The sequence below is a fragment of the Esox lucius genome, chromosome 4 (assembly GCF_011004845.1).
Source record: "Esox lucius isolate fEsoLuc1 chromosome 4, fEsoLuc1.pri, whole genome shotgun sequence".
NCBI lineage: Eukaryota > Metazoa > Chordata > Actinopteri > Esociformes > Esocidae > Esox > Esox lucius.
This window is the reverse complement of record NC_047572.1, coordinates 32,574,392-32,592,604: the sequence shown is the minus strand read 5'-3', so window position 1 is coordinate 32,592,604 and position 18,213 is coordinate 32,574,392. Positions and strand designations below refer to the sequence as shown.

The window sequence follows — 18,213 nt, the reverse complement described above, 5'->3', positions numbered from 1 at the left end:
CCTTCATTAATGCATTGCCCATAAGCTTGGATCCACCCTGATGAGGCCCACATTGGACCTGTAATGAATGAACCACATAACGGCCTGGAAATTAGTACTTTGCGATATTTGAATGATACCTGCACTAATCAACTCTATCCAGGGAACCAGTCAGACCAAACCTGTCACACCACCACACACTGACCACCAGGACTTGGAAGGGATAGGAAATGTTAACAGCAAGCTAATGAACGGCGGTTTGTCCACCAGCACCCTGGTGTAAAGAAGCAGCACCTTGGGCTGTCTGAGACATTGATGATGTCTGGCGCCAAACTGCAATGTAATGGCGGCTCCTTGGCCACAGGTGGCGCCAGACCACCAGATGTCCGGAAAGAACACCGCTGTTGGAATGACTTGTTCCTCTGGCAGTTGGGGCCAAAATCTGACTGTGAACTTTGCCTTCAATTCCTGGCCAGATTATTCCACAAATCAGGTTTGCTAACGGTCTAACGGCTCTCATACGAATATGTCTCAGATCCAGCACTGCGGCGTCCACAGCCTGCCAAACGTCTACTTAATGACATTGCTGCTATTAAAATGCCACTGGGACATTCCTAATTGACAGTTGATTAAACGGACTAAACCCCACACAACAAATCAGAGTGCACCAAACTTCACAGTGCAGGGATCTAGTTTCCAGGGATCAACTACGGTCAGTTTGAGGTTTTAGATCAAAATTGTATGGACAAAAAGGAAGTGATCAAAGATCAACAAAACTAATTGGAACATTTTACAAAATGGCACATCTACTAATTGGTCTTTTGACCAAGTCACTTCAGATCAATTTCAGTGCCGATCAGAACGATCAAATGACCACACAATGAATGACAAAACATCAGAACTGGGCTTCCTGTGTAAAGTGGGTCAGTCCAGGAACAGGATTGTGACAAAGCGCATGACAGGTTGAGTTTGTCGTACTTGTAAAGGTCGGGCTGGGGCTGCTCGCACTCGATGGTGGCGTTGAGAGACAAGAGGTCCTGCTCCATGTCTGGCACTGTGTAGTGTGTCTGAGGGAAAAACAGTACATCAAGGCATTACTGAACAGACAGACACAGCTGAGGGATTTCAGAGAGCGACAGAGGAGGTGCGTGATGGGAGACCTTGTGGTTGCTCTCGCCGTCCAGACTGGCCGTGGTTACGAAGCAGGTCTCGTCCTCCCGGCTGGACCTCAGGAGGACCAGGTCGCAGGGAAATGTCTCGTCCTCCACCACCTCCACCACATCACCCACCTGGGGCAACGGAGGGAACGTCAGAGCCATACCAAGAGCCACATTCCAGATCCACCCAAAGTCCCTGTTAAGGCTCAGGCAACTAATAACGTCAATAAGGTACAACTATTAACCAGTTAGGTTTATGTGAGACACAACCAGAAAAAGACAAATGGAAGGAGGGGAAGATCTAGGTCTAGGTTGGCGTAAAGCGAGGTCCAAATCATGTAATGGACACGAGCATTTTACATTCAAGAATTCAAAAGACCTCTGTACATGTTAGTGTGCCGGTTAGCAAAGCATTCCCTGTTATTGGTGGATCATTCCTTCAGTGTCACAGGCATGGAGTCCTGTAACAGAAACTTGGAGTGAAACCATTCAACAGGAAATCTGAATTCCTCAGCGATGACAGTCTGACAGTCAGTTGTACATTGACTAGTTTTAAAGCTGTCTGGGATAACATCCACCACAATGTTTTACTCTACATTCAACAGATTTATAACGTACTCTGTGCAATTCCAGTTGAATTACAACACAACAAATTCAAATGCTTTCTAAAATCATTTAAAAGAGAGCATTGAGCAAAACCTTTTATATAACATGGGTATTTTTTTAAAGTCGTCTTTCAAAATTGATTGGGACAAGACATTGGGATCAATGTCTGAGCTGAGTTGTGGACAAAGACCTGCACAGCGTTAAACTGTCTGACCTTGGTGATAATGATCAACAGAACTGCACGTTTCAACAATGTGCATCACGGTTTTTATATTAACCTTCAAACCTTAATACAGCTAAGTTTGTTGTAGCCATTACTTTTTCCACTGCAAATAACCCATAGCAAACTTATTTCATGTTCCTTCAGTTGTAACAAATGATAACAGCAAAATGCTTGTGCTAAGCCCTCAGGGTGGATAATGTAGTAATTCACCTCAGAACGGCCCTCTGTGCGGTCTAATAGGTGGGTTAGATGGAATCCGTGAGGACCCCAACACCTCCAGTCTTACCCCATCAGAGGGGAAAGATGGATTTAATTACCAAATTGCCTCCACCGGTCAAATCCTCTCAGATCGTAGTTTGACTAGGGATTGGGCCAGAGGGGTGTAGACGGAGTAGCATCAACTACCACCCTTCTTCATCACACAGTCGGGATGACCATATATTAGAGGAATGTTATGAAAACATGTCAGGAGGCAAGCTAGCGCCCCCCCCCCCATCCCCGGGTGATACTCATTTCATTCCGACAGCTACCTTGATCTTCTCACTCTCCTTCCGCATTCTCTGGCCATCCTCCAGGACCGTCACCAGGTACTTATTCACCTCGTTGTCCGCCTTGTGCCGCAACCAGTCCTCATAGCCCTAAGACAGACAGGGCAGAAGAAGGAAGGAAGGAAAGGCCAGTGTCTTCAGGGATTCACCTTGCCCAGGCTACACTCAACCTCCCCCGGTGTCCCCCTTCAAAGCTGGGCTAAACACCGCTGGCGGTAACTAGCCACTCTCACAGTGTCCCGTATATTTTTGGAAGGCGGTCCGCCCTCCATTGTCCTGTTCAAAAAGCCCCAGCAGCGGGACACCAGAGAAGTGTAATCACCAAAACAATCCACATAGAAGCCAGGAGATGAAAGAGCCTCTCTCCATCAGGTTTCTAATTGAGAGAGAGACTATGGTACCAGCCAGGTGCTGCCCAGACGGCTAATGAATTTTTAAATAATCGTTTGTGGACAATGGAATGTTTCGTGTCGTACCTGTTTGATGGCCGTGACGGTGATGACGAAGAACAGTGGCAGGCCACTGGTGACGGGGCTGGTGGGGGTGTCCACGATCACCTTCAGAGGAGAACGCCACACACTTTATTGACCGCACTATCCACTTCATTAAGTCTTATCAGGGAATTACCTTAGCTGCTAATAGGCCTCATAAAACTAGATCCATCACAACATTATCTACACCATTAACTTCATTTATCTACCGTCGGTGTTGAAGATTAGCCCACAGCACGAGGAGGGGGGGGCAGCCCGTTATTTCCCAGGGTATTTTAGTCCAGAGTGCAGAAGGTTTGGGAAAACATGAACACTGGGCAAGTTCCAACAGGTTTTTCACAGGACTTGCAGTGATGTTGTTCAGCAGGCCCAGAATAAATACATGCTATCGTGCATCAGCCTGAGTGTACGTGTGTGTGTGTGTGTGTGTGTGTGTGTGTTTGGCAGTCCTGCCACCCCTGTGCCCTAATCTCCCATCACCTAACAGTGGGTCATGAGACATTTTGTACCGTGAGGAGGAGGGGAACCAAAACAGCCTGGAGCTGCAGGCTAACCAAGCGAGTTAGTGCTTTTTAATCTGCACCCCATGGGAGCAGGAGCCAGCCTGCCTGGGAATGACGCCTCCCAGCACCAAGCGGATCATCCTGTCCTGCCAGAGCAGGGCCCCGGGCCCCTCAGACCGGTAGAACAGTCTAACAGCACACAGTCGTTGTGTAACTGCACAGTGATGTTGTGGACCAACATCACCGTACAGTGATGTTGCTCCATGTAGATTTTGGGGGGGCCCCCCAATCCTGATGCAGGAGGCAGTTGGCCCTGTGGCCCCCGTGGACCAAGTAGCATGTCACTGCAAACGCGCGCACGCACACAGACCTCCTGACAGACCCGCCCACACTGACCTCCTGACAGACCCGCCCACACTGACCTCCTGACAGACCCGCCCACACTGACCTCCTGACAGACCCGCCCACACTGACCTCCTGACAGACCCGCCCACACTGACCTCCTGACAGACCCGCCCACACTGACCTCCTGACAGACCCGCCCACACTGACCTCCTGACAGACCCGCCCACACTGATCCAATAAATGGATAAAAGCCCCCTGGAGGTTCCGAGCAGCGGCCAGTCCAAGCTGACCCGATTAAAGACATTTAGATCACGGTTCGGCATGGGCTCAGTCTGATACGACCCAGACCGGGCTGCTGTCAGGCCCGTGCAGCGGCCAGAAGTGATTGAGTTCAGATCACAGTACTGTGGAGTGGCCACTTCAGAGCACAACCAATCAGCCGCCAAGCTCTCAGTAAGCACCCCCTTCAACGACCCTCCCCATCAGTCCCATGGGAGCCAGTAGGCACTGTCCACTAAACATCACCGCCCTGAGCCTCCCGCTGAAGGACGACATGGGGACCACTGGTCACACGTGTGACCTACAATACAAAGCAGAACACTCCCAGAGATGTCGCCGAGGCTCTGCGACAGACAACCAGCAGAGAGGAGGTGTTAGAGGGAGAAACAGAACGTCCGTTCCTCGGGTCCCAGGGTAAGGGGGGCACTGATCCTTCCTCCCGACCCTCCCCCTTTATCCCTTTTCATCTCTCATGCCCCTGATGTTCTCCCGTTTGATCAGGAGGCAAGCAGTAAAGGCAAACCGTTCTATTTCTAGAAGCGTGGAGGGTTTTTTTTTCTCATCAGGCAGACGGAGTCTATTTGTGTCTTTTAGAAGAGCTCAGGACTCCCTCACTGCTGACATCACTGCTGACATCACTGCCTCCGCACAGAGACCATCACGAATGGGAAGAGAGAGGGATTCACCAGCAGATAGAAGAACAGACTCTAGAGGAGAGAGGGAGGCAGAGATAGAAAGACACGCTAACAGAGAGAGAAATCCTCAGTATGAGCTGGGGGTTTGGATAAGAAAGGGATATTGTTTAGGAAAAAGAGAGATGTGGAAGAGGCAGGAGGTCAGGATTTCAGGTGGGGTGTTTGCATGAACACTCAGGAGAGAAGCTTTATCTCTAGCTGTGATGTGTGCGCGCTTGTCTGAGATTGTGTACACCATGGGCCTTCCCTCTGTCCCCTTTGATCTGAATGTTTGTGAGCTGGAACGTTGGAAGGACGGACACACACACACACACACACACACACTTTCCATTGTGCGTCTTCATCAGCTCTGACACACACTCTTAGTAAATTGGGTCAGTGTGGAACCCTGAAAGACACACACCAAGGCCTGGAGAAAATAAATCGGGACATAAGTTTGGACATTTACACTGCACAGGCTCGGCATCTGATCATACACACGACACCCATTTACACACTGTGACTACCTGAGATGATCCAGGCCCAATCTAACCAGAAACACTCACTGTGAGTTCACCTTCTTCACCTTCTATAACATAATATTTAAAAATACAGAATAAGGTCCTAGATATGAACATTTTAATCTGTGCGCGCTTCTCATTAGTTCTTCGGTCCTAGTTTTTCTGATTCTTCCAGTGGAATTGAGCTAAAAGGCTCCTCGACCGCAGGGGTTTCTAGAGCCATATCAATCATCTGGAATGACCACCAGAGTCTATTGATAGAATATTAGACTTCAACCAGCCAGGCAGTCTGACCATCCATGTAGAGACAACCGCCACGTGCAGGTGGAGGCAACAACCAGTGTCATAATCAGACCATGAGCCTCGGCACATTCTGCCAGTGTCTGGAACTCTTTCGGGGGATTTTTTGAAGACTGCTGATGGAAGTCTCTTGTGGCACAAACAAAACTTCCATCCACGTTCAGTTAGGTTGAGATCTGCCGACTGAGACGGCAACGACATCCAAAACAGCACGTCCCGTCACTGATGGTCATGGTAGCCACACTAACTGCAGATGTGCAGGCCCCACATGGCCCTAAGCATGATGGGATGTCCATTCCTGACCCATGGGGAATGAAGTGATGGATACCTCATTACGTCAAATGTTTTGCCAGTACCCCGTAACTCCCAGCCGAACCTCCCTGGTCTCAGAACAGTGAGTCCGTTTACACTGGGGACGGGTTGTTTAGGTTGGGCTGCTGGAGGTGGTTCGTTTCGAGCGAGCGAGCTAGAGAGAAAGATGCAACACTCTCCTTTTTATCCCTCCATCATGGTTGAACAGGTCTATGGCCTGACAGAGAAGCAGACCGACTGTGTCCACTGAGCTGACAGGTAAATGTGTCACCAGGGCTTCTTCCATTTCAGTCATTTAGCAGACGCTCCAATACAGAGAGACAGGAGCAATTAGGGTTAAGTGGCTTGGTTGAGAGCACAAAGACAGATTTATAGTTTCACCTTGTCCATGGTTGTAATCCCAGAGCTGACCTTTCCGTTACTGACCCAGTGCCATTCCCAACTCATTTGACCCTCTCACTTTCCACTGAGCAGCGAAGGAGCAGAGGGCTATCCAGTCAAAGACCAACTGACCCGAGTAAGTTAAAAATCCCAAAAAGAGCAGACATCACATCCAGCCCTGGTGACACACAGCCGGCCACCCATGCAGCCCATTGCCCCCATCCCGATTCCCTAATCTCAACCTAACATTTATGCCTTAACTAAATCTAACATCGACCCCAGTTGTAAGTCTTACTATAAAGCCAAACCCTAGGGCCATTTCATACCATCATCGTGGGGAATTCTGGACGCCAAATATATAGTAAAATCAGACATAAAAAGCCAAAAAAGTAACTCACCTGCACCAAAAAGATTATGAGGAAGTAGAAATTGGCGATTCTTCTGAACTGCTCAAACAGATTCTTTGGTAGAAAGTTCCACACCGTGTACTGGAACAACAAAGAGAGAAAGCACCAATGACATTTCTGCAGAATGCAAAGACCAGTACTAAAATGCAATAGAGACCTAGCAGTAAACCCTCACTCACGCTTTATTACCAGGTATAGACTTTGGTATTGACCATTTAAAAAGAAAAAGGATAAACGACCAGTGGGAGGTAATAAAGGCCAAGCTAACACAAGCTTGTGTTTTCAGTGAGCTCGGGCTGCCTTTCTGATCTGCTTGTGACCCGGGGATTCAATCCCTTAAGGCCTGCAGGTATTCCAATGATTCGGATTAGCGACTTATCTCCTTAATTCGCCCAGCGCTGAACAGAGAGCCGATTACCTTGTCAAGTTGACGGCAGATTCTGCCCCCCCATCTAACTGGGCATGACAGTTGATACTCCACATAGACACAGTACAGTACATGTTTATCAAAATAAATCCCAACAAGACAACACCAGTTTGACACGCTGTGGTTTAGGCTGGACTAAATTACCAATACCACAGCCGGGCCCGGCAAGTCCGGTGACTTCTGATGTCAGCCTTGTAATGCCGGACTTCTGCTACACCTTGGGCTTGACTGGAAACTTCGGTCAGGGAGGGATAGCCAATACACCAGAAGTGGAAAAACAAATAACCTTTGGTAGGGATACAGGGTTTAAAACATAACCTAAAGAGAGTCCTTCTGTTCCCCTTATTTTACCAGTTTCAGCATTTCTTTTCAGTTTCGGCATTTCATACTCTGGTTAGCTCTTCTAACCCAGTCTGAAGACTACACAGTCCTCTTTCGGGAAGTTAGAGTCATGCGTTTGCACGTCTTAAATTGCTTGTACAGCAGCCACACTTGGAAACAAATGTTTTACTGCACTGCCTGCATTAAGCTGTGTCTGTTATGTTTAACAAAATGCAACCAAACGTTAGAGTGCCAAGACACACTGACTGTTTAGACAAACCGTGTTCAGCTAGCTACAGCTAATAGATTACAACCAGAGCCAAGTTTTTATGACAGTAGGAGAGAGCTGAGAGACTGAATATAGAGCAAAAGACAGCAAGATGGTGCAGAGTGAATAGAAGGGAGAATGAAGGATGGAATGGAAAGAGTTCTAAAGAACATGCTGATGGACCCATGAGTGTTCTAAGGAACGTGATAATGGAATGGAAATAGTTCTAAAGAACATGCTGATGGAATGCAGGCAAATGGTGGAAGTGTAAACACACGAGGACTCTTCACACTGCCACACTGAAGGACAAGACACATTCACCAGCCCATTCCTAGTGGATCCGTCAGAACCACAAAAAAACACCCTTTGGCCCACTGGTTCATTCACTACACTATTCTCACATACATGATTCCAAACCCCCGGCCAGAGATTGACAATCACCATCTCTGCCTGCTGGTTCATTTGTAGTGGCAGTAGTTTATTTCAACAACACAGAATGAATGGCCTTCCATTTGGGGAGGAAGGAGTCAGTGGTAGGAGAAGGGGGGGGGGGGCAGAGAGAGAATGGGTGAACATGTACAGGCACGAGTCGTAACGTCAAAACAACAGCTTCCACTAAGACATGCCACTGAACATTACCTTGGAGGACACAATCCTGTTGTCGCAGAATTTGGGCGGGATGAAAGCTTCAGGGTCGTGACAAGGGCGGTGGCCCACATAAATGGTCCTGCTGTCAACTCTCCTCTCGTCCTTGCCAAACTTAAAAAAAGAATTAGAAATAAAATTCAAATTCACAAACAATATTTATTTTATTTACATGTAAAATTCTAATTAGAAATAACATTGAGAAAGAAATCTTTGTAACAACTTAGGACAGTAACAAGCTTAAAAAGTTTCAACTGTCAATTAATGCTTTAATGTAGTCAGTGCGTGAGCTGTGATGGCAGGGTAGCTTAGTGGTCAAGTCCAGGAAACTAAAGATTGCTGGTTGTAATCCCAGAGCCGACAAGGTGAAAAACAGAGTGATTTAGTCTCAGAGCAAAGCGGTTCACCCTAATTTCTGCCAGGTTGTTGCATAAGTAAATATGTATTCAAATGTGACTAAAAAGACTACTTAATTACACAAGAATTCCTATACAAAGTCTTTATGCCCCTTGCAAAAGTCTTCACATTTTGTTAATAAAATATGGATACGAATAAAGAAAAAGAGATCTAGACAAACTAGTCCACAGGTTCAGATCGAAAGACAATTTACAATTAAAACAACTTTTGAAGCTCAGTGAATTTGGGAAACACTGAAGTAGATTTAAGTCAGTTAGAAAATGCCACACCTCTGGGAAAGCCATTCTGGTATGTCTTTGCTGTGTGTATCTAACAATATGTGCAACTGTCCCACAGATGGGGTCTACTTTATCCATGGTTAGCTAGTCATTAGAATAGGTTTAAGTTAAGCAGAATGAAGTACATGGTGCAGGAAGCCTAAAACAGTGTCCTCATATGTGAACACAGGGTCTCTGGAGGTTAAGCCTCACATCAGCTGTGGGTCAGAAGCAGCAGATGTAGGCTACACAACTAGCAGCAAAGTGGTTCACACAAAACATCTATACTGGTATATAAAGACACCCAATAATAATTTTTTTATGGGTGAAGATTTTGCAAAGGTGTATAGACCATCACTGTCCAGTGTATAAGGTGTATAGACCATCACTGTCCAGTGTATAAGGTGTATAGACCATCACTGTCCAGTGTATAAGGTGTATAGACCATCACTGTCCAGTGTATAAGGTGTATAGACCATCACTGTCCAGTGTATAAGGTGTATAGACCATCACTGTCCAGTGTATAAGGTGTATAGACCATCACTATCCAGTGTATAGACCATCACTATCCAGTGTATAAGGTGTATAGACCATCACTGTCCAGTGTATAAGGTGTATAGACCATCACTGTCCAGTGTATAAGGTGTATAGACCATCACTGTCCAGTGTATAAGGTGTATAGACCATCACTGTCCAGTGTATAAGGTGTATAGACCATCACTGTCCAGTGTATAAGGTGTATAGACCATCACTGTCCAGTGTATAAGGTGTATAGACCATCACTATCCAGTGTATAGACCATCACTATCCAGTGTATAAGGTGTATAGACCATCACTGTCCAGTGTATAAGGTGTATAGACCATCACTGTCCAGTGTATAAGGTGTATAGACCATCACTGTCCAGTGTATAAGGTGTATAGACCATCACTGTCCAGTGTATAAGGTTTATAGTCCATCACTGTCCAGTGTATAAGGTTTATAGTCCATCACTGTCCAGTGTATAAGGTGTATAGTCCATCACTATCCAGTGTATAAGGTGTATAGACCATCACTATCCAGTGTATAAGGTGTATAGACCATCACTATCCAGTGTATAAGGTGTATAGACCATCACTATCCAGTGTATAAGGTTTATAGACCATCACTGTCCACTGTATAAGGTGTATAGACCATCACTATCCAGTGTATAAGGTTTATAGACCATCACTGTCCACTGTATAAGGTGTATAGACCATCACTATCCAGTGTATAAGGTGTATAGACCATCACTATCCAGTGTATAAGGTGTATAGACCATCACTATCCAGTGTATAAGGTTTATAGACCATCACTGTCCAGTGTATAAGGTTTATAGACCATCACTGTCCACTGTATAAGAGACATCTTCCAGATAACGTTCTAGGTTAGTAAAGGAAGAACACATCCACATCTGAAGCACAGGTTGCCATATAAAGTTATCCTGTCATGTGTAGAAGGACATTACAAAGGCTCCTTGCGGACTTCAAAACCAAACGGCACAGCAGAAAGCCATTGACTGTGAAGTCAAGGCCTTGCAGAAGACACAGATAACATGGGTCAAAAGGCCAAAATGAAGTGTTCGTCGGTTTTTGTTATCCTCTGAGGCAGACAGTTATTAATGATTACGTGGTTATAAACCCGCTGTTCAGACCAGGTTTATGGGCCCAGTTATCTTCTGCTCCAATATAGACAGAGGAGGAGGTGCTGGAGGATGCACAGGGAGACATACAAGCCCTTCCAGCTCTGTGCTTTGCCAATGTCCGCCCACAGAGAACAGAGAGCCAGGGCGGGACAGCGTTGTCTCCAGTCACCAGGCACAAGCTGGCCTTTCCCTCCACTTGTAGTCCAGACATTCCTCTTCCTTAAATGGCAGCCCGGGAAATAGAGCAGCAGTGTTCGCCGGCACAGATGAAACCCCACTTTAAGATTAGGAAGAAAAGCATCAGCATCGATTTCCTGTTTCCTGTATCCTGACTCCGGCCCCTATTCAAGCAGGGCCTTTGCTGGCAGGCAGTTGAACTTGGAAGCACCCCCCCCCCCCCCCCCCCACCTCTACAGTGGGTTTGAGCCAGGAAGAGAAAAGGGACACTGGAGGACGAGACGTTTTTACCAGTGACGGACGCTTTCCCAGACCCTCGGCTGAAGAACATCATCCCCCAGAAGCCCCAGATCCTACAAAACGGGCTGATCAACCCGAGGAAAAGGAAAAGCTCCACCGAGATTCTCAAAGAAGTGACCCGTCAGGGATCTGTAGATTGAATGTGTCGGGGCTAAGTGCCAGGTGTGTGGTTGACGGCAGTCTGTCAGAGACGCCACAGGCTGTAGCAGGACCTGTCAGGTGTGAACAAAGGCTGTCCAGACTACACAGGGGACAGGCTAGACCAAAGCCCGGGCCATCTGAAAGGCCTCGTTAGATATGCAGACCCAGACAAACATGGTCGAGACAGGGGTTTAATGTTGCTGTGAGGTTTCCAAAGAAAATGGAGGCCCCTACGGAGGTCAAGGGTCAAACATTACAGTCGACTCCCCAGCCTAAACCAGGAGAGGGCGTGACGCTCACTCACGCATGAGAGCGAGGTAGCGTTGTCCGCCCCTCAGCGTGGTACCCACGGGGCTTAGCATTCCACTGCTCCGACGCCCAGCAGGGCAGACCGGTTGCCCCACGAGCCGGAGAGATCTAACCAACAACAAAAACACACCCAGGTATTCAGGAAATAGGCCTGGTAACCTTGTGTTCTGCCTCAGATCACGCAGCACTCTGGAGGTCTGACTCTCCGGTTGCTCAAGGAAGTGCACCCGATCCTAACAAACACAATGAGACGTTAAGACGATGAACACCACCACAACCTTGAAGAAAGAAACAATAGGTAACCATCGGCCTGCCCAATGTCAAAGTTCACACTGCAAATTAAGGAATCATTTCCAAATTAAATTATTTTGCTCAGTTCTCCAGCTTCAAATGTAGGGCTGCTAAGCCAGCCAGTTGGAGAATGCTGTGTGTTGGTTCCCGCTACAACACACCCAGCTGTTTAATCTTAAACTAGCTCTCTGGGAGTCATTAACCGCAAGAGCGACTTTGTTGCCATGTAGTGAACCAAGGCTACAGCCGTAGTAGGTAAACATGAACTGGAGCTCATATCCTTGATAAAGTTACTGAACAAACAGCCACCAATCCACCAACTGGATTTCCTGACAGGAGATGTTGGTGATTTTTGTTGTTATTTTTTTTTCCAGTAAATGTTTATTGGCTTTTGTTGGAACAAAAAATAATAATAATAAATACAAATACAAACAAATAAACAAAATAATAAAATAGTACATAAATATATAAAAACCTTACAGGAAAACCAGAACAAAACTAAACCATAAAGTAAGTAAATTATACATTTTGATATCACAGTTCACAGCCATATATTGTGTAGTTCAATTTGCTATTTCAGTCCTCCAATGTTGTCTGATCAATTTGGTTACAGTAGTGTAGAAAGGGAGCCCAAATTTTGTCAAAGTCTTTCAGTTTTCCTTTAACAACATAAGTCAATTTTTCTAAGGCAAGGTTGCTGGTCATTTCTTTAAACCACTGACTAGGGGTGGGACCTTGGGTCTCTTTCCATTTTAAAGCTATGGCACGCTTGGCCTGAAGCAAACTAAAATCAATTAGATTGCGCTTCCTTGTATTCACCTCAAGTTTTACTGGGTATATATGGAACAAACACAATTTAGGTGCAAGAGGGACATTTTCTTCAACCAATTTACCAATCATAAAAATAATCTCCTTCCAAAATACTTGGATCTGATTACATTCCCACATACAATGGTAAAGGGTACCAATTTCTAGCTTGCATTTTAAACAGTTATCAGGAATATTTGGATTGAATTTATGTAGTTTGACTGGGGTAATGTAGGTCCGCATAAGCCATTTATATTGCAGCAATTTGCACCTAGTATTAATGCTGCGGCTTTGGGCAAGTAAACAAGATTCCATCCATTCTTCTTTAGAAATGTCTTCCTGAAGATCGTTCCTCCATGCTGTCAAATAGGACAACGAATTCTCTTTTGATCCCTCTAACAGTATATTATAAAAGAATGACCGATTGCCCTTATCCTTTAAATGTTTTAAAGTGTGTTTTTCTATAATTGACAAAGGGGGTTCTAAATAATTTTTTATTTTAGAGTGTATGATTTTTGTTGTTGTTGACAGAAACCTAAGACGCTAGAGAATACAAATAATTTCTTAAATGAAATTGCATATTAGGAACATCTGTGTTGAATGGTCATTTAGGAGGAAAGCCATTACGTGATCGACGTGCTCCTCTCCAGAAACAGAACTAAAGGACCGGCAGTTCAAAGCCGATAAGGCCGGGCAGCGAAAGCAAACATAGTAAAACTGCCGGTACTTCAATGGTCCCCCGCCGATTCCTGTTGATGAAAATGCCTCAGCTGCCACAGAGAGATGGGGATCAATAAAATAAACATGGAACACTCAATTGAGCAGAGACGATAGTGCATGGAAATAGCCAGAGCATTAGCATTAAGTGGAATTCCCAAGCATACATTATTAGATTATGCTTAAAGGAAATTAGGCACACGTGGTAAATGGCACTGGCTGGTACCGAGGCATGAACACAGCACCGTATTCACGCATTGCCAAAGTCCGGATGACGACTTCGGTCTGACAACACAAGTCCTTTCACAATGCAGCCATCACAACAGATTTCTCGCTACGGACAGAAATACACAGAGCTTTTCTGAGACCGAGAGCAGGCAAAAAAGTTAATGAACAAACAAGCAATGACATTTGACTAAGTATAGAAACAAATGCAGCAACTTCCGTATTTTTGATGGCTCTTTCATAAATGCGTGCAGTCTCACGTTATCAGATCTGAGATTTTTGAGACAACTGTGACACGGCAAAACTCTGCAGTCATTGCATGAACACTGGTATTACAATCCGCTAATACCATGACGAGTAACAGAACAACAACCTCTTTTCACTAAAGCCGTTGAACCTGTATTATGTCTACAATACAGTGAGCGGTACTGAACATAAACATAAAGTGCGGCAACACCCTCCTTCCCTGAAAACCCACTTTAGCCTGTCCTTGTCGGCAGCACAAAATATACAGCAGCTAGGGGAGACATTTATGTGACCACCACATAGCCCGTATCACAGCCTCACTGCAATCTACACTGCTAACATTCTACAGGGCTGCCTCTTCACAGCCTCACTGCAATCTACACTGCCAACATTCTACAGGGCTGCCTCTTCACAGCCCTACTGTAATCTACACTGCCAACATTCTACTGCCCGCCCCCCCCCCCCCATCTAAACACAGGGCCCCCCCCCCCATCTAAACACAGGGACAACCCCCCCCCCCCCCCCAATTCTAAACACAGGGACAACCACCCGTCCCCGTCCCCCCAAATCTAAACACAGGGACAACCGTTTCCCCCCAATCAAAACACAGGGACAACCACCCGCCCCCCCCCCAATCAAAAGACAGGGACAACCACCCGTCCCCCCCAATCAAAAGACAGGGACAACCACCCGTCCCCCCCCAATCAAAAGACAGGGACAACCACCCGTCCCCCCCCAATCAAAACACAGGGACAACCACCCGTCCCCCCCCAATCAAAACACAGGGACAACCACCTGTCCCCCCATCCCCCCCAATCAAAACACAGGAATCCCACACACATCAAAACGAACCTAGGAGGACAAACACTTTAAAATATGCATCAGATGCCTGGAGTAAGTGATCGGATGTCTGCTTTTGAGGCCTGAATCTCCACATGAAGATGACAGATGAGTCTGGCTGCACTGAGCTCCTGTGTACAACCCTAAGTGGACAGTAGCTGTTGTCACTCGCCATCTGGGACGGGTGAGTGACCAGGACAAGTGGAGCCCAGGGCAGGGAGTCCAGACAGAACAAAGAATAAAAGCCAGGGAGAGTGGGTCCCACTGATGTCAGTGGTACTGTGTGGTAGGAGAGAGAAAGGCCGTCTTTGGGTGGGCGATTCCTATTATTTGCCAGTGCATGAAGGAGGGTTTCTGTTAAACAAGGAAAGCAATACAGATGAGAGTTGTAGATTGGTACAGAAAAAAGGTTTGCAGCAATCATTTCAAATAGGTGGAACAATCAAAGACACCGCATTCAAAATCTCAGTAGGTAAAAAAGAAGAAACAAGAAAGGAGAGGTTGTTTACTCAAAACAGGAAACATAATGTAAAACACAGTCCTCAGACAGCTGCGAAATCATTAAGTCTCACAAGAAAGGATGCAAATCTCTTATTTAGTGCTTTAATGAGGTGTGAAGAGCCAGCTATGGAGGGGAGATAGAGCGAGAAGAGACAGAAGAAACATTTCCTGATGCTGCGCACGGCAACCAACTACACCTTCTTTACACGTCTGAGGCCAAAGGTAGGAACGCTGTGTAAGAGCCATGTTACTATTCAACCTGAGCATCGGTTTCAACTATGTCGTTATGGAAATTTTGAAATTTGAGACATTTGAGAAATGTCTGTCTTTCGATTGCCTGGTGTGTAAATCTTTACTTTGATTGTGACACACATGTCCGTATAATATCAAAGCACCACTAGGTACTTTGACCATCTGTTCTCCTGCCTAGACCAAGAAGGGTGTCAGTCCTTTGTTTCTTAGGAATGTGGTCCTTGGGGGGGAAGTAAGGTCAGTTGGCCCCTTTAGGTAAACACAACAGTAAACATTACGGCAGGAAGGATAAGGTTGGAGGGACAGCCCTCCCTTTAGGTAAAACCTATGTGACACAAGACAGATAGGCAGCAACTTGCCACACCCCTTCTCCCTCTAGAAATATGAACTGTTCATGTATTAAGTCAGAGACTCCTCAGATGATTATGTTTGTAAGCATTTGACACGTCTCTCTATTTGTAAATAAACTAAATTGTGCAAGAGAATTTTGTCTCTGTCCTTACTCCTTTAAAAGTTCTGATCGATTAAATTACCATCACAGTGTCCAAACAAAAGAAAGCAAGGCCCAGGTTAAAGACTTATCCATACTGGGAACTGCAGAACAGATTCAGTACAGTAGCTTAATGGTTAATACCACAGCAAACATACATACCGTACCAGGGCCAGCTGAGAACATAGTTTAAAGCTATTGATCTGGGCAATGAGTATTTGTTTGTAAAAACAGTATAATACATTGAAATGAATGCACATCTCATGAACACTCCTTAAGTCACTTCTTTGAGAGACTGATGGAAATCCAGGTATCTGGCAGCAAAGTACACATCAACCACACCTCCCCCTCCCCCGTGTTGTCCCGTTCCTTGTCCATCTGGTCATGCTTCCAACCTGGACTAAGTTTAAATAGACTCTGGACTCAGCCCACATGCTTTTATTAATTATTACAATTTGTACTCTTAACATGTTCACCCGGCACAGCCAGAAGAGGACTGGTCACCCCTCTGAGCCTGGGTCCTCTCTAGGTTTCTTCCTAAAATTTGGCATTCTTAGGGAATTTTTATTTATATATTTTTTAACATACAAAGGGTTTAATCCTTTGTAGACATTTTATGGTATTTATGTGCATCAAGCCTATAGTTTCTGCTTGGCTGTTTTTACGAATACCCCCAAACACATTGGCTCCACAATGCATCCATCATACAGAGCATATCATTCCCTCTTCATTAAGACTGAGCCACCCAAAAACATTTAGCCATTGAGTGCTAAAACACTTTTATGAAGGATCTAGGAATCACATAAAAAAAAAAAAAAAAACATTAAATCAATGATCTGCTGTCTAATTAATCACAGTCAATATTATTGTTGTCCATTTGTTGTAACCTGCAGACAACACAAAAAACGCACAAACGCTATTTCTTCTATACAGCCCTATCTGGAAACTCAATCTAAATCCGCATCTGGCAATACTGGTTACAGCTCCACGCTCACATGTTGGCCAATAATACAACTGTATTATGGAATTACAAAAATATAGATGTTTATCACTTCAGTGTCAACTGAATGGTGTCTAGCAAAAAAACTATTGTTTTATTCTGCTTGCAATAATTTTTTTCAACTGTAAGATAAAATTCTTGTGGCTGCCATGGGTGCTGCTCACACACTGCACCCATTTAGGCTCTGCCTCTGCCATATTTCTGACTCTCATGTTGTCAGCTACAGGAGCCTAAAGGGAAACAGGAAGAGAAACGCAGGCCAGAAGTAAACAGAAGGGAAATCGTACAATGGTCACACACAAACACACAACACAGCAGCCAGAATTACACAAATAGCTGACTATTTGGTAAATAAGTGTTTTCGTGAACAAAAGAATGTCAGAACACAGCGGCCCATCCAAGGCTACAGGTGTGAGGCAAAGCGGCCTTCTCGAGAGACCTTAAAAATGAGCTGAATACTAACTACCAAAAGGGCTGAATGAAAAGAAATGACGGTTAACAATGAGTGCATGATGTTCGAAACCAGGCCCCCACGCAGTTACTCACTATAGCACTAGTGTTCTCCTCCCCACCCACCCACCCACCCACCCACCCCTTCCTGCCTCTTCAGTCACCATTAACCTACAGGCTCAAGTCAAGGGTCTTATTAACATTACGAGAGAGAACACAACGCTGGATAAACTTCTCATGGCTTGCTTGCATTACGAGCAAAATATTCAAATGAACTTATCTTAGTTTGCATACTGATTTACATAGCATTTGATTTTACACAGGCATATTTAAGACGTACCATGCAGGATTGTGGCCACGTGGACATCTGAAATGTGTGCACGCTACCCCGGAAGGTGGCATCGAGCTATCGCTATCAGCAAGGTTACACAACAAAATATTCTAAGATTGCAAGTTCTTCAAATTGTCTGGGAAAATGCTGTCAACCGTGTGGCTCATCACCACTTGAAACGACGGCATCCCGCTCCTCCGCGAGGTTGCCCAAAAAGGCTCATTGTTTTAAAGACAACAACAACTTGAGCTGAGGACCAGTTCAAGTTGCTGCTGAACGGAGATCCTGTTGAACAGAGATCCTGGTGAACAGAAAGTAGCCCTACTGTTGGCGCAGCGTCCCTGCAGCTGCAGTAGGAGGACTCGGAGCACCCTGCCGGGCCGTCCGCATGCTGGGGACCGGCCTACATTACAA

At 45.6% G+C, this 18,213-nt stretch overlaps 1 protein-coding gene across 7 annotated transcripts in view; it reads right to left on the bottom strand.

The window, feature by feature from the left end:
* The window catches only part of atp11c (ATPase phospholipid transporting 11C), a 44,587-nt gene that overhangs the window by 18,728 nt on the left and 7,646 nt on the right, over positions 1–18,213 (bottom strand). For all 7 annotated transcript variants that reach the window (XR_004575661.1, XM_010903092.3, XM_010903101.4 and 4 more), the window contains exons 2-7: positions 8,382–8,501; positions 6,718–6,807; positions 2,990–3,070; positions 2,496–2,603; positions 1,140–1,268; positions 958–1,046 (exon numbers count right to left, since the gene is read on the bottom strand). Coding sequence is in view for 6 of the 7 variants with exons in the window: in XM_010903092.3 (XP_010901394.2) it covers positions 958–1,046; positions 1,140–1,268; positions 2,496–2,603; positions 2,990–3,070; positions 6,718–6,807; positions 8,382–8,501 (617 nt within the window). In the remaining variant the exon portion in view is untranslated. The remainder of the gene's footprint in view (positions 1–957; positions 1,047–1,139; positions 1,269–2,495; positions 2,604–2,989; positions 3,071–6,717; positions 6,808–8,381; positions 8,502–18,213) is intronic.